The following is a 17,516-nucleotide window of genomic DNA, read 5'->3' on the forward strand; positions in this document are numbered from 1 at the left end:
TGAAGTTGTCTCACAAAATCTACGACGTGATGTTACGTCACAGGTATGACGTCACTATGGCAAACGTTTCAGCGCGAGTACAAAAATCATTAGTTTGAAATGGTTTATTTCTTTGAATTATCAACCGATTTAAAATAAAAAAAACCGATAAGTTGGTGGTTTTTCAATCCATTTTTTGAGCTAATAAAAAAGTGATAATACCCTATTATTTAGTATTGTAAAAATATATATATAAATGTCTCGGTATTTGTACGTGTTAATTTTTCCTTATTGTCTATTGAATCTTTTGATGCAATTAACGGAGAATACAAAAACTAACACATTATTAAATATTTTTTTCTAAACATTCGAAAGCTCTATTGTCTATTGTTAATCTTCATCAACTTTAGAGCGAGGCTCCTATCTATATCTATCAATAAATATATTCTATGGACCCCAATACGTCAGTCAGTTGCACAGATTATATGAGTGTCAGTTGTCATTATTTGTCACTGCGATTTTACTTTTTTCAGCGGTAGCAGATATTATTCGATGGGCGTTATGATTTTCTATTAGTATTTCATATTTTGTAACGCAATAATGTCCTCGCCACCCCCTATTAAACCCCCAAGGGGTATGAAGCAAGGACGGGAGACGGTAAAATACTTTATCAATGTTATTAATATCGCATAATTTTTAAATATCGTATTGTTCACGCCTACAATAAAACACAATTGTTATATCAATATTATTGCCAACAAATGACGTGTATAAGATATTAATTATATAAAGCTGAACCAATTGTGCTGTATGTCAAAGTTAATTGAAAATACCTACTCAGTTTAAGTATTCCATAATATTGCACATTTTCAAAGTATTTTGTTATTTATGATGTTATTATTTTTTCACAGAGTGGTTTATTAATGTCAGTTATTCGAACACTCTCTGCTAGTGAAACTAATGAACAGAGGGACAGAGAAAAGGCTAAACTCGAGAAAGAGTACAAGAAATGTGATCAGAAGTTGGATGAATTAGTGTCAATTAATAATAATGAATTGGCGCAGGTTATGCAGGTAAAATTACAGTTAAATTTATTGGTTTGTGTGTTTTTATCCTTGTTATATAATATTAACAACCTGAAATTTCTGGAAATTCATTGTAATAAAAGTAAATAAATTTTATATTTGGCAATCCGGATGACTGGAGTTAAGATAAACGGAGTTCTACTGTACTGTACACACATAAATAGTTGAAAAAATTATAATATTAGCACGGCACATAAGTACTGTGCAGATATTGAGCCAAAAAACAAGCCACTATCGTGGGCTATTAGACACTTCTACACCAGCAAGATCTTGATGTCCCGATAGCCCAACATCTGCACAAATATATTATTAATATATGGATATAAACAAATGATAAATACTATGCATGAAATGCTATATCATTATAGTATTTTAGCTTCATGAAAAAATGTTCATTGGTTCACATACTTAAATATGCTCGACCACAAAGTAAATTCTGTATATATAAATAATAAATACCTTTTCTCTATTAGGAATATATAACATACCGTTTTAATGATTGAATAATCCACAGGTGTTTGGTGGTGTGAGTGCTGTAGTAGGAGCGTGTCGCCTGCGTGTGCGTGGAGCTCGCGCTCGTCTTGCAGGATGTAAGGAGCTCCTCTGTTGGCGACGTGCGGAACTACACCGTCTCGCTAAGGAAGGCGCCCAGCACAGACATGCCTTACTATTACTCAACCAAATGTAAGTTTTCTATGAATTATTTTCTACAATTTCAAAAACACTATAAAATACAATAATACAAGAAATATTCACAGCAAAAATGGGCTCATTGACAAATAATGTTTTTTACGGGAGAGCAAAAAGATAATTAAAAACCTTATTTCTGGGATACCGTGTTCTAATAAAGTAGGTTTTCATTTAACGTAAAATATATTTTTACCTACAATAATTGAAAATAAATTAACAATAATGTTTACTTTTCACCCCTCCCTTACTGTGCTAAAAGATCCGCGCATTCCGGTGCTTTGTAGTCAATACATATACAAAAAAAAGGGATTTACAATCTGAAAAATGGGACATTCATAGGCAATTCCTTCAATTAACTATATTTGAAGTCAAAGGAGATAATATTTTTAATGTTATCACTAAAAACATGAAAAAACCATTTGTAAACGCTCACAGCGCTATCAAACAGACCACCCTTAGCGAAACTCCGGAGAGTAATAGAGAGCAATTGGCGTTTTGTGGCCAGAAGTACAGGCTGGCTTGCGTCACATGTAAAATTACCTCACTCGGGAATACATTTTTTTTTCAATTTATACGACAAGGAGCCACATTTTGTATGTTTTGAATAGTATATTTTATTGAACTCATTCGGGGTAAAATAATGGCATTAATATCTCAAAAATAAAAAAAATGTAATTGGCCTGTTTTTGCTGTGTACCCTTCATATAATTCTGACATTATCAATATGTAATGTCTTTTGATACTATGAAATTCAAAGATCCTGTGAAAATTTACGTACAATAGTTTGGTACTACATATTCAAACTGATTTTTTTAGGTTTATTTGGGCACATGCCTATTAATCATTATTACTTCTACCAATTGTAAATTAAAACTTTAAATTCTTTATTGTAAAAAAAAGATATGTATTTTTTTTTTTGAATGAAATATTTGCGTTCTTATAATTTACGCAAATATTTAATTTTGAGGGCCATTTTCAACGAGTTGTAAATAACTCACTATTAGAAAATGGGAATCAACTTGGGGTAGAGTGGGATTTGAACCACGGACCTTTGATCCGTGAGTCCGAGACACTAGCCACGGGACCACAACCCGATTCAAATAGAATTCGAATAATGATCAACAACTGCTATTTCTTACTACTTATGTAACTTAATTTTTGTGGTGTTTACTTGCCAACGCCTTGCTTTTTTATGCATATAATACATCTAAAACAACATATTTAATTCCTAGTATTTTTTTTAGTGATCAGCTCTCTGGAGTTGGAGCCGAGCTCAATAGTCACCTGTCCAAAGGGCACTACTTAAATGCTGCCACGGTTTTACAAACTGCCTCCGTGATGGCTCAGACAAGCCTCTGTCAAGTTGAAGCATTGCAACATCTACGCTCTGATTTGGAAGTAAAGTCAATTTAATAAATTTATTTGAAATAAAACACCTTGTAATTTTTACCACACAATAGTTTAATATAATAACACTACTAGTTTCAGGTATTCTGAATTACCCATCATCAAGTGTAAACATAAACTAAACTAAAATACACACACAGATTAGTACTTAGGTACTGATAGGGTCAGGTGGAAGGGGTAAGGCAATGTGCGGTGGAGGGGATGGGGTTTTCCTAATTATGGGGAATATTGATAGTAGGGGTAAAATTTTGGAATTTAATATTGTTAATTAAAGTTTTCTCTTAATTATTTTTTTTGGATTTCAATATTTTCTAAGTTATTCATTTTAATACCTTTATTTGTGACATAATGTAAAAGTTAAATTTTATGTGAATGAAAAGAATCCATATGTATCCATAATAATGGTTTTCAATTTGTAAAATGTTTTTCCACAGTGTTGCTGAAACAATAAATAATAAATTTAATAATGTCTCCATTTAAATATAGAAATAATGTATTTTAAATTTATGCCGTTTTATTTTTTTTATAGGCCAAGAAACAAATGGTTTATGACCGTGTCTTAGCTGAATTGAATACAGCATTGTATAAAGTTAATAGTGAAGAGAATGGCCACAAAAATCACAACTCGCAAAGAAAACATGGTAACTATTTAATTTATTCTTGCCTCCAATAGCCTGCTATGAACTGAGAATTTCTTAATAAGACTCCTTATGCTAGTTATTTTTAGATAGTAGTTTGTTATATTGTAAAATGTAAAAAAAAATCAGTTGTATTTTTTACTTGCTTTGGTTTCATCATTACCTTTCCGCACCTAATGATGTATAGGGTACTGAATTGGTATACCAACCGCAGCGTATCTTGATCATTTCCGTTACATGAAGGTAAGATGATCAGTCTTAGGCTTCAGGTACTAGTCCAGGAACTATGAAATATTCTAGTGTAAGAACACCTTTTCAAATAAATCCTTTAGGTCAACCATGTCGGGAATCGAGCCCTAGACCTCTTGCATGGTAGGCAAACACGCTGACCACTACTCCATGAGGCCGATTGGTTTCAGAACTGTATTTTATATATATGGTTTGTTAAACCGAAAAAAAAAGTTTTCTTTAGTATGTTTAACAGATAATCATAATGATATTTACTTTCAGATGTACTGAGAATAGGGTCAGCAACAGAAGATGAAGTTGTAGAAATTACCCCTCAATTAGAATTGAAGATTTCCGAGGAAAATAGAGAATTGAATTTAAAATTTGCGCTTTTAATAGAATCACTAGCCACTATTTACAAAGTGAAAGAATCAATTGAGGTATGTCACAATACAATTAAATATGTACACATATTGTTTCATTCTGTTTTAAATAATTTAAACTTCAAATTAAATGTATTTTTATGTTTACAACGCTTATGATTTCCTGTCAATTTCAAAAGATTTTCTAAGTTCTTAATTTGTTTCATGTATAATAAGGCAGGCTCCCTAGAATGGGCATCTTTTCATGCCTTTATGGGAGACTACCTTAAATTAATGTAAAAAAAATCCTTCTCATCGTTAATTATGATAAGTGCATTTATAGTTATTCTGTATCTTTACAGATCATCAAAGTTCAGATGCAAGCTGAGCTACTAGAGATGGTTTCAGCAGCGTCTCGCCAAGTGTTAGATTATGGCGCATCACAACTCCCAGTTGTCCCATCACAGGCCTTCTCTGATTCACAAATGGCAGAAATGGACATGTCAAAACGAGAAAAGCAAGATGCTCAAGCGGCTCAACCTCTTGTAGAACTTGTTGCTGTATTACTGCAGCAATGCAGACTGATTGCCGAGAGACATAAAGTATTATTAGAAGCGTGGAAAGGTTTAATAAAAAAACATAACTTAGAAGGATTACAGCTATACACAATGCAGCATTATTGGAGCAGGGTACAAGCTGTTGTAAGATAAATTCTTTCATCGTTCAAACAAACCATCCCAAATTGTCTGCATATTGACCATACGTTTTATTTCTAGTTGCAACTGCTGTTGACTGATTATTTAGATATACAAAGCCTAAAAGCTGGTCCTCAAAGGATGTTGTACCAGGAGCAGCCGGTCAATTTTGATATTAACTCTTTCTTTGTAAAAAAGAAAGCTCAGAGGTAATCTATATTATATAATTGATATTATAACTTTAAGAGATTATAAAAATAAACATGTAGGGTTTTTTTTAATTATATTTTTTGTTGATTTTACAAACCTGTATACATTTCTTTGTTTTTTCTTAGCATTTATTAGGTTTTCCATATTGTCTTAGGTTTTAAACTCTCCATTAGAAAACTTCTATTCCAAATATAATATTAAAGGGCTTGCTGTATTTAATTTTGAAATTTACTGGCGCTTGTATTAACATAATATATGATTTATTTCTCTGTATTGATACATTATTTTTAATGATGTCAAGATATGTATATGAAATTTGGTTTTCAGTAAAAAGAAGTGTCGGCTCCTGAAGTTAAATATGAGTACCAGTGCGGGAGCGGGGGTGGAGCAGCTGGGAGGAGGTGCTGCGGGGTGGAAGCTTGTGTGTACCCCATCCCCTCAGCACCTCGCGCACATCTACCATCTCCTGGACTCCTTCCTCCTCCATGTTGAATCTAACACAGGGTAAATAACTTTTCAAAACTGTGATCTTATTAACATTACGCCCCCAAACTGTATCTCATCATTACACAAAAAAAAAATTCTCTGACTGCCAACATCTTATAGTTACATGTGATTTTGGTTTTGTTTTTTTTGCACCACAACAAAAAAAAATTATAGCAATGATAATACAGTAAGTATATAAATTATTATTTTTTTGCTTATTTTGATAGTCTATTAACAAATAAACATTAAAAAAAACACTTAACTTTCTCATAAAATCCAGAAATTTTATACTCAAGGCAAGTGTTTCAGGTACCATGGAGCTACTAAATCTGTCTGCAGAATATTAGTTTAAAATATTTGGTTTGTTTTAGTGCATCAGAGTGTTCTCTGAGGGTGTTTCTGGCGGAGCTGGTTCGGGGCGCACAGGCCGAGCGGGTTGGGGCCACTCTGCGGGGGCTCCTGGCGGCCCACTGCGCACAGCCAGGGGCGTGGAGGGAACTCCTGTTAGTTCCTGTCACGCCACAAAACAGCAAAACTTTATTCAAGGTTATTACAATTATTTTATTGAGAAAGTTTAGTGCAATGGGAAATTGGATATAAAAAGTGTTTTCTTACATGCGGTAAAAAATTAAAATATTAAATTGTACTGCAAGGTTTCTTAGCTAAAGAACTACGTCTACTACCAGTCTGACGATGTCGGTCACGACTAAACCCGGTTACTGGTAAAAATTATAAATAAAGTAGAATAAAACTATGTAAGTATTTTTATTATTATAATTAAAGAATGAACCACTTTGAAAAATGTCTCTAGTTCTTCTTAATCAACCAATGATAATGCTGCGATAGATTTCCAGATTAGGACAAACCAATTCACCAATCGGCAGAACTCACCGAAGAGAACTTGTGGAGTAATTTAAAAATTACAACACTTTAAAAAATCATAGCGCTGATAATTCATCTTTGATAACCAAAAATATAGAAACATACAATAACAATAATATGCATTCAAAAGGTTGGGAAAAACTAAGAACTTTAACCTTTTTAAACAACTAAAGATATAGTTAAGACAATAAAAGGCATTAATGACAGCAAGACATCAAATGCGAACACTCTTCAAGTGGATCAGAGGGTTTGTTGACAAATGACAGCAGTCTGTCTTCTTCTGGAGAATTTTCCATAGTTTCCTCATCATTAGAGCAAATGCGGAGAACTTCCTAAAAGAGGCCACAGCTGAATCATCCCACCCTATCCTAAAATATGTATAGTAAAAAACAACAACTTCATGTTGTTTTTTTAAAAAGTAAATTTAGAAGTACCCATATTATTTTTTGAAGTAAAAAAATAATAACTATCCTTTTGAAGTAAATATTAATGTTTTAGATTATAATCAAGCCAAAAAATAATGTAACTCACATATAAAATATAAAAAATCCTTTTAAATGCCTGTTTTGCTGAAAATGTGTGAAAAATTGTAGAGAATTTTATAACAAAAACCAGTAGTTAAATTGTTTTCATCTACCTATTGAATAATTAGTAATTTGACAAAATATCACTAAATATTATATTGCAATTGAGAACCTTGCATGAAGAAGGGGCAGATCCAGTTTGCAAAAAGTGTGGGAAATTATATATATATTTTTTAAATAATGCTCACACCTGGGATTATCAATTATGCACAAAGTTAAAATGTATATATTTTTCATTATTGTATAGTTTTTAGAGTTATTATAGCTTATTTAAAACTTGGAAACAAGTTTAGATTTTGGGTTCGCCCCCCTTTTGCACCAGAATGTAAAAAATTGACTACTGTTTTAAGGATTATAGCTAATAAAACACAAATAGTTTTTTTTTTATTTAAAAAAAACATAATACATATTATGTTCACTCTACATAAATCATTTGATCTGCTTCCATATTTCACAATATATGATGGCAGATACAAATTTCGCAAAAGCTCGCTAGTTTTTCAACAAAATCGATTTTCTTGTGCAGCAAATGATAGATTTTTTTTGTAGTAGGTGAATAAAAATGTAACAGTAAAAAATTGGATTTGACTCCCTCCTCATGCAAGGTCCTCAATTCTCAAAATCATCAAAATGTGTATAATAACCCGAAATGTAGTGAATGTTGTTTATTCGTGAGTGTGTGAAAAAAAAGTGTTTGTTGGTCAGTGCGCCGTGGCGGTGTGGGAGGCGTGCGAATGGGCACTGCGGGATGCGCTGCGGCTGGGGACGCTAGGGGCCGCCGTGGTGCGCGGAGCCGTGCTCCCTGCGCTGGCCGCTCTGCAGGTGGCCGCGCGGCGCCGCGCCACTCACCTGGCGCCGCGCGCTCGCTCGCACCTCTGGCTCGCCGATGAAGACATCACCAGGTTCCTCAAGTATGTATATCTTCATTCCCTCACTCGCACTAAATACTGTCGTATTTTGTTCGTTAATATTCACTCCGCTTGAACACTCAAAATCTTTTCTGATACCGACAGCTGTTTTAAACTGAGCTGATGTTTCCTTTTTGTTTTCAGTGCCTTTTTTTGCGGTCCACCGTCTTTGTTTCTCGATATTTTTTCATAAAATGTGCCACAATTAATTGGTTGCCCCTAATTTTGTTCGCAATATTACAGGTTCACATTCTTACTGACAAATTGAATTATTTGCATTTTATTCTCATTACTGAGTTGGCTAAAATTAACCACATTATAACAAACACTGGTAAACATTAACGCTTCACACAAAATTCAAATAACAACTGAGTAAAATTTTACCCGCTTCCCCTATACATGTAAATGAATACCAAGGAATTCATATTATACCTGCTACAGGTATACGGAAATTTTTTCTAAAACACATCTGTTACCACTACTTTACTTACTCAAAATAATATCCACCGTATTATTTACTTGCACTAAATATACACCATCGCTTTAACATTGATAGCATTGCCTCTTAACGAATGTTTGAGATACGCTGCCGCTCATGTACAAATCCTGTGCCCTATGCAGCAGTTATTGAAAAAAATCTTATTTACATTTAAAAAAACAAAATAGACTTGGTCTGCGCTTCTATATACGAAACCATATAATTAAGAATAGTCCAGAAACCGCATATGCACATCAAACAGAAGGCGACTCAACTACTCATAAATGAGTAGGTTTATGTTTTGACCCATTAGTTTCTTTGTAGACGTCGCTCAGTACGCAACTCCTGATTCGAATTCAACCATGCCGTGTTGTGTCCCCTTAAAGTTTAGAAATACTGCTAGGATCTTAAAGAAACAGGATGCAATCACATTTCATCTGTAATTTGCAAATGAATGTGTATATAACAAATGCATTACTTAAAAATTGAATTATTTTTCCATCTGTCAGATTGTCGAAGAAACAAAATTTCGTTAGTGTTGCCAGGGTAGTAAATTTTTTTACCCTACTTTGCTCATCTAATTGAATGACATTATCTTTAAAACATCAAATATTATTTAACATGATATAAAAATATCCGTTTTATGTCAAATACAATTTGTTTTATATTTTAAGTTCAAAGTTCATTAATTCAATTACTTTTATTAAATGACCCTTTACTTATCTACTCTGTTGTGTCAGTCAATGTTTTCGCGTGCACAATAAAATTTTAGAGAAATCAACAGATTATTTTTTTTTACCTTACATTTGTGTTATGATTTTTTTTCCCCATCAAGCAACATTACCCGGCGACTTCACGAATGCGAGCGGCGAAAGTATGGCGGAGTGGGGGAATTATTAGACACAGTCCGATGTATTCAAATATGATTCTACGCTCCTTTTGGACTATTCTTAATTCTATGCACGAAACATTTTTTGACCCAAAATTGAAATGTTTTGGTAAATAATAAAAATTTCAATATTTATTTAAATGAAAACTTTTTTTAGTTAAAATAAATGTTATTTTGATGCAAAGTGTCAATCTTACTTCTTGGTTTACTTTCTTTTCTATTTATCATTGTGTTCCGTTGTCACCTACACAGAGATATCATTTTCATTAACTGTAAATTTATTTTCAGGTCTTTACCGAACTGGAATTTATTGAAAAATCCACCTGCTAAGGGGAGAAAAGATTATGATATTCTTGTAGAGGTAAGTTCTTATCCTAATGGATTCCATGCCTACATATGAGGTGTTTTATAATTTTTCTTTAAAATTTTATTTAAAAAATGTCTGTATCAATTCTTTTAAATAAATTCATACATAAATAGTACCTGAAATTGAAAATGAAAGATTAAAGATTAAAAACAGAGCCATGAGAATAGTGCTAAAGAAATGTAGATATAATAAAATAGAAAAAATGCGAGAAAAACTAAATTAGATAGCAATAAAAAAAAAAAGACTGATATGTAATATGCTTGTTTTTATATAATTGAATTTTTTTAACAATTGAATGCTCAAATACTTCATTAATAAGATAGTGTTAAATAAAAAAAATACTTAAGTATATTACTAGAAATAAGGATAGAATAAGGCCATTAAAAATAAAAACAGAATCCCAAAATTTCATTATGCATAAAGGTTTAAAAAATGAAGAGATGCCTGAATGTATGAAGAATGAAAAGAGTTTGACTTTGAGTTGTTTACTGTAAGATGATGTAAATAGATATGTAATTAAAGTAAGTGTAAATAATAGTTTGTAAACTAATTGTATTATAAGCTAACTTAAGAAATAAATAATAATAAATACATACTCATTTGATCGTTTTTTTTTCAAGGATATGAAAAAAAGTTTTGAACGTGAAGCCGAAATATTAGTCTCAAGTTTAGATGATGGGAATGTAAATGAAAAAGAAATAATTTCAAATATCAATACTTTACGTGATATCGCAATAATGTGTGAAACAATGGTAATTACATGTTTTTTTATTTCAATATTTTTTAATAAATTATCTAATGTAAATGTGCAATTTAATCTCAATTTGAAAAAATGCGTTAGAGCAGATATGCCTATTTATGTTTTATAATATTATGTATGTATTAATTTTTTTAAGGAATGGCTTGCTATTAAAGTAAAAAATTGGGAAGGGTTAGAGGAAGGCGCAGTTAAGAAAGAAGTAGGAAGACGCCCAAATTCATACGATGCTCTTTTTGTAGAATTATCGGCAACGGCTACTTCCTTCCACCATCTTTCAGATAATTGCTTACTACTATTACACCTTGAGGTAAATCTTTATGTTCAGTAAGTTATTATTATTTATTGTATATCCCTTTATATTACTGCGAGAATCTATATATATATTTTTTACTTGTATGTAAACTCCTAATCACCTTTAGTAATCAACAGCAATGGGATTCCTTTAACAAAAGCAGTTAAAAATCTCGGTATTACTATGGATCAACAGATCATTGAGGTTGGAAAAAAGTTTCACTGTCTCAATCTATTCAATCTGTCTCAATCTATTATTCTGTCTTTTCTGTGCTATGCTTATATTTGCTATCTTGGCGCCGATACTGAACTCATTGATCTTTTAAAGCGTCTGCAGAATCAAAGCATCCGCATTATTTTAAATCTAAAAAAATACGATCTTGTATCACCCTTGCGCACTTAACTAATGTGGCTTCGTTTTAATCAGCCCGTAAACACATTCCTTGGGCACCAAAATTTCTTGCTGAGAATTTGATTTACCCCACTTATTATGGTCTATGGCTTCGCTCTTCTCAGGAAAGAACACTTTCCATTCCTCAACATAGCACATCATTTTTCAGCAATTCCTTTTCCGTTCAAGGTGCCAGACTTTGGAATGAGCTACCTTTTCATGTAAAAAATGCAGCGTCTTTGGCCACTTTTAAAAATCCTCTGAAACATTCATATATATATAACCTACCATTCATTTATAGTTTTAAATTTCTAAAATATTTTTGTTCTTTCAAAGTGCATATATTTTTGTACTTGAAGATTTAAATAAATAAATACATTAAAAATACTGATCAAACTTACAAAGACCTAACAAATAATATTTTGGAGAAATAAAATAAACGTTAGCATGCCTCAATTATGTCAACAAAAACTGTAAAAACTGTAGATCACTCGAAATCAAACCACCTTCTTGTGGTCAAATGACACATGTGTTTGTATTTGACACATGAAAATTAAACCGCTCTTATGAAAAGGAGATGTACTGATTATTTTGTAGTTTGACATTTGATATTTCCTTATAACACTTGATGATAATGTTTTATGTGGTGACATAGATATGTTCATTAATAGAAGATATACAAATTCGTATAATTCACTTTGAAATTTGTCAATTTTTTAATAAGGTTTTAGACACAAATGCTAAATTACACAGAGATCAAAAGTATCGAGTTTAAATTTTAAAAAAAAATATGTGAATTTTACTGTTTGTGTACATTTTAACACTTACAGCATTAATGTATTAACAAAGTATTTGTGACGTCATTGTAATTATTCCTCCATTTTACTCTCCATATCCTAATTTATTGATTGAAAATCACCACACTGTTTAGAAATTTGACCAGGAAAGAGTAATATTTCAGGTGAGGATGCAATGTTTCCACTATCTGGGCCGCCTGAACTCGTGGCTGGTGAGTGGGCAGAGTGGAGAGTCTCCCACCGTGTGTCTGGCCAGAACTCTCCAGGCCTTCTTCCAACAGCTCGGGCCCATACTGCAGAATCGAAGACTCCATGTAAGCACCGCAATTGTCTCGTTTATATGAATTTCAATAAACAATAAAAAAAAAACATTAATATTAGTTTAGTTTAATTACTCAAAAGCACCTTTGCACATATTTTTGGGGATAACGCATAAGAAATTGAGAATATTTTTCATTTTAATTTCACATGCTTTTATTGCTATATATTAATCAATTCACTCCATGATGTAGTGGTTAACGCGTTTCTTTATGTCCCGAGTTTTGATTCCGGACATGGTCGACCTGTAACATTAAGACTGACACCTAAACCTTAATTTCCTGATCATTGAGACTCGAGTCTTCATGTAACATCATAATAATTATAAACTGCCAATAAAATAATTCAATTACTATTTTTTTTTAATTTGCAAAGACACAAGCTGATTATGGTTAGTTAAAATACATCAGAACCTCTTCGTTTTTTTATATGGTTTAAAAACAACACAGTGCAAAAATTAAATAAAAAAAATAAATGAACATAAATTTAACAGCACATAAGAGTAATATAATTATACTTTTCGTTTAGGAATTCCCTAAATCAATTCTTAAATAGGCTTATAACACATGATAATGATTGTGAATTATATTTGTTACAAGTATTTTGTAGTCATGTTATATTTTTCAATAAAATTAAGGAACAATACATAGTAAACATTTTTTTTTATACCGAAATGAATATCCATTGTTCTTTTTTGTGTACTTTTTTTTACACGGTACTGCTTGGAATGTATCCCCTGCGGTAAAAGAGGTTTCAGTGTTCTGAAATTTTTATCTCAACACTGGCTCAACTAGTGAGTAGTTTAATCAATAAAACATTTTATAAATTAATTTTCGATTACAATTCTTTTGAAATTGTCTCCAGTATGTGATGGAGGGTCTGAGTGAGATGATGTCAGCCGTGGTGATGGGTGCGTGGCGGGGAGCCGCCGGGGGCAGCGGGAGCGCCGGGGGCGCCAGTGCGGGAAGCGCGGCCGCTCAGCTGGAGCCGCTCCGCCATTGCCTCACAGCCGCCCACCTCTCCCCCGATGGGCTCCACAAGGCCACCCTTTACCTGCATACGCTTCACATGACCCACGAGGTAGATATTATGCGCTGTAATTCTTCTATTCCAGGCCCATAGTAGGCCATCCTGAATATTACAGTTCTGAGATAATGAACGTTTTATCGATATGTCCTACTTAAAGTGCTATTCGCAAATCTATTACTTTGCAGTAGAGAGCTCATAGGTTTTTTTTATTGTGGCTATGATGTTACATGAGTCTACATAGAATACGAGACTTGATATACGAGTATTAGGGGGACTCAAAAGTAAGCACAATTTTTGTGCATTTTTAAAAGAAATTTATTGCAACAAACTATCACCTTTTCCCATCTCAGGTAATTTTTCAATCCCGGTTTTTTTAATATATATACAGTAAAACCCCCTTTTTACGTTTTTCAAGGGAGCAAGAAAAAAAGTGGAAAACTGAGGAAAACGCTAAAGTGAGGAAATGAAAAATGTATGCAAAAAATAGGAATTACATAAAAATAAAATTGATTTGCTACACTATAGTGTACATATACTTCCAGAAAAATAGTAAAAACGGTGATAACTGGAAATTGTCGATATTTTTTTTATCTATTTTCAATGATTTCACTAAAAATATTTTTATATTTTTTCAAATAATATTATGTAATCTGTTTTTTTATTAGATTTAAAAACAGCGTGTTAAAATTATTTTACGTGTAAACAAAAAAAAACGTAAATAGAATTTTGAATTTGCATAAAATAATTTTTCCCCTAAATGTTGGGAAATTTTATTTATACGGTAACACTTTTTTTCTATGGCATCACTAAAAATAGATCGCGGCTTTTTAAACCATCTTTTTATAACTTTAAATATTTATATTGTTATGTTTCAAGCATCGCAATTTAATGATATTGAAACTTTATTGTTTCTAAACGTTTGTCAACTGCGTATCATGATTAATACAAGTCAACATGACGTTTTTGTTCAAATGAACACTAAGGCTAACCCTAAAAGAAGACACTTAAGCAAAAAGGTCAATTAAACTGCACCTGCTTTGAATTTAGGTTAAGACAATAATTTATCCTTTATTAGTTGTTTAAGTGTTTTTATTCTTCATTCACGTGGCACACGCGGTGGCGCGCGGGCCGTGGCATCATTATTACGACATAATTTTGGCTTTTTTGACACATCAAATGAATACCGAAAGTTTTTAAGCTTAAAACCGGGATTATGAAAAATGTAAAAAACGTTTGTTGGGGGGAATATTTGTATGAGAATGTATGAAGAAAAATGGGTCCTGAACATTTCGGTGTAAAAAGCGGGAAAAAGTAAAATCGAGGTTTTACTAAATTCATAAAAAAAATAATTTTCCTGGGTCAATCTCGCAGAATGAGGCCGCTCATTGTCTTGCTGAAGTATTATTTTTTTTTGGTTATTTATCAAAACTGACCTTGTTTTTCCTCTCTGTCTCTCTAAGATACATTCTCTCAATTTTTTTTTACATGTTTTTTATTGATAACGAAAGGAAAATTACCTAATTTTGTTTGAATAAAATATTTTAACAATTTTTTTATTTTAAATACCTGTATTTAAAAACATGTAATCTTTCATAATGTAACAGTACATTACAGCACCGCCTCTAGAGGGATTTTTTACACACAGTCTTTTACGAGTTTTTCAACATTTTTATCTAAAGTATATAGGTCTGTAAATTATGGGTAAATATTATGCGTATGTTTTTTTGTCTGTTTATATTTATAGATAAAGATCATATCAAAACTTAGACTAAATATTTAAAAATGGTCAAAAATACAGTTAGAGTACTTTACGTAGGGCACGTCAATATGTTCTGTATATCTTAATAAATTCATATTGATTACAATTGACGACACGAGTGGATAAAAGTGTTATGTGACAAAAACAAAAAGCAGAGATATCTGGGGTTAAAGTTTTGAACATCAGTACAATTATTGATAAAATAACACCTTCATTCGCTCTCAAAATTGGTTTTCTGCTACTTTTTGATGGTTTAGTTGGCTTTATGTGAAAGGGCTGTACATAAAATCTTCATTTGTGTAAAAAAGTTCATTTTTGAAAATTTGTAACATAATGCCTTCATCTACTCACATCCTCAATTTTCTGTGAACTGCATGGATTTTCTTGTGAGTCAGGACTAGTTATGCATGGGTGCAAACAAGTTTGCAGCGATATCATAGTAGATATCATTTTAAGAATAAAAATTTTGCCTATGTCCTGGCGGATGAAGAATACAGTTTTCTGTATGTCTTCCTAAATGACTGTTTTGGACTTGACGGTCACTTCAAGGTAAAATCCTTAAAAAGAAATAAAGTGGAGAAAAGTCCGCCTCGCAGTGTACTGGTTTGAGCTTTTAAAATTGAATCGGGTTGTGGTCCTGTGGCTAGTGTCTCGGACTCACGGACCAAAGGTCCGTGGTTCGAATCCTACTCTACCCCAACTTGATTCCCATTTTCGGTAAATCATAAAAACGCAAATATTTCTTTTCCTGTAAAAAAAAAAAGAAATCATCATAATCATTCCCTTTCCGCACCTAATGGTGCATAGGGCACTGCATTGGTATACCAATTCCAGCGTATCTTGATCATTTTTGTTACATGAAGGTAAGATTATCAGTCTTACGCTTCAGGTACCAGTCCAGGGTTTATGACATATTCTGGTATAAAAACACCCTTTTCATCAAATATTTCATATCGGGTATTGAACTCTAGATCTCTTGCATGGTAGGCAAACGCGCCTACCATTACACCACGAGGCTGACCAGATTTAAATAAAATATAAATTTTGATGTTTTATCATTCCTGGACTGGACCTAAAGCATGAGACTGATCGTCTTGCCTTCACGCATTAAATCATTGAGATTTGCTGCAGTTTGAGTGCCGATGCAGTGCCCCGTGCACCACTGTATGTGGATAAGGAAACAATGATAGCGAATTTGTAAAATATATGCTTAGATAAAAACCATGTATTGTATCATAAATCTGGTCGATCATTTTTAAAAGGGAATTTTTTATAAAACTTTTTTATTGAATGTTTACCTATATAATATTTATTATCATTTTGATTTTTTTTTCAGGAAATTCTTCAAATGGTGGCAGAAAAAGGTCCCTCGTTTTCAGAATTGGAATATATGAACGCTTTCCAAGTTATAGCAAAATCCTTAAATTTACCAGAATCTGTACTAAAGGCAAATCTTAATAAACTCTCAAATTTACTTGGAAATGTCGGAGTAACGGTTTAGTAAATATAATTCTTAAGATAACTTAAATCATATTGCGCAGAATGTAAATATGTAGTAACTGATGGGAATTCTTTATACCCAATAAACCAATATATTATTTCATCGTTTTTTTAATTTCTGCCATTGAGAACTCGTCTACAAAAATAATATGTATTTATTTTAGCCTCTAGTATAAACACTGGAAGCACTTAAAATATGCTTAAAACAAATGTCAATAATTATGAGTGTAATATAGGCTTCTTCACCTAGCACGTTATATTATGTATGTATGTATATTGAAATAAGCTTAAAGCATCAAGATTATACATTTTATTATTTTTAATACATAACTGTGTTATTGTTATCAGAAAAGAAAAATAATTGAATAAACATATTTTTAATAAACTCTGAATTTATTATTTTCACCTTAAGATAAATATTTTTTATTCCCCTTAAAAGTACTCTAAAATGCAGTACTGTAGATAAAACATAATTATAATAAATATTTCACATTTCATTCATATGATTTTCCGGAGAACGCCAGATTTTTTTTTTGAAAATGGACATGTTTTTTTTTGTATATGGCCTCATTCAATTTTTTGAAGATGGCCACATACTATTTTTTTAAGATGGCCACATTCTATTTTTTAAAGATGGCCATATTCTATTTTTTAAAGATGGCCATATTCTATTTTTTGGAGTTGGCTTCATTTTGTTTAGGTAGAACGAAGATGAGAAAATGATGACGTAATTAATATGATTTAATAAATACCTTGAACTGTAGATAATTTGTCATTCCATTT

At 32.1% G+C, this 17,516-nt stretch overlaps 1 protein-coding gene across 1 annotated transcript; it reads left to right on the top strand.

Annotated features, from left to right (window-relative positions):
• The first annotated feature begins 361 nt into the window (after positions 1 to 361).
• On the top strand, positions 362 to 17,091 carry Sec8 (exocyst complex component secretory 8). Its single transcript, XM_088228676.1, has 17 exons — positions 362 to 636; positions 891 to 1,052; positions 1,579 to 1,748; positions 2,999 to 3,152; positions 3,691 to 3,802; positions 4,310 to 4,467; positions 4,752 to 5,090; positions 5,166 to 5,293; positions 5,622 to 5,798; positions 6,152 to 6,326; positions 7,952 to 8,157; positions 9,810 to 9,882; positions 10,509 to 10,640; positions 10,785 to 10,955; positions 12,292 to 12,441; positions 13,310 to 13,525; positions 16,570 to 17,091. Exons 1-17 carry the CDS (start codon positions 580 to 582, stop codon positions 16,732 to 16,734), a joined length of 2,745 nt encoding a protein of 914 aa, XP_088084802.1. The 5' UTR covers positions 362 to 579; the 3' UTR covers positions 16,735 to 17,091.
• The last annotated feature ends 425 nt before the right edge of the window (positions 17,092 to 17,516 follow it).

Source organism: Micrasema longulum, unplaced genomic scaffold, assembly GCF_059751315.1.
Source record: "Micrasema longulum isolate JH-2025_06_02 unplaced genomic scaffold, ASM5975131v1 h1tg000602l, whole genome shotgun sequence".
Classification (NCBI taxonomy): Eukaryota; Metazoa; Arthropoda; class Insecta; order Trichoptera; family Brachycentridae; genus Micrasema; species Micrasema longulum.

Bases quoted from the DNA above. Each gene is read 5' to 3' on its own strand.
- Sec8 (XM_088228676.1), top strand. From the start codon at position 580: ATGTCCTCGCCACCCCCTATTAAACCCCCAAGGGGTATGAAGCAAGGA. The intron at 4,468-4,751 runs GTATGTCACAAT...GTATCTTTACAG, and splicing joins AAGTGAAAGAATCAATTGAG to ATCATCAAAGTTCAGATGCA. The intron at 13,526-16,569 runs GTAGATATTATG...TTTTTTTTTCAG, and splicing joins CGCTTCACATGACCCACGAG to GAAATTCTTCAAATGGTGGC.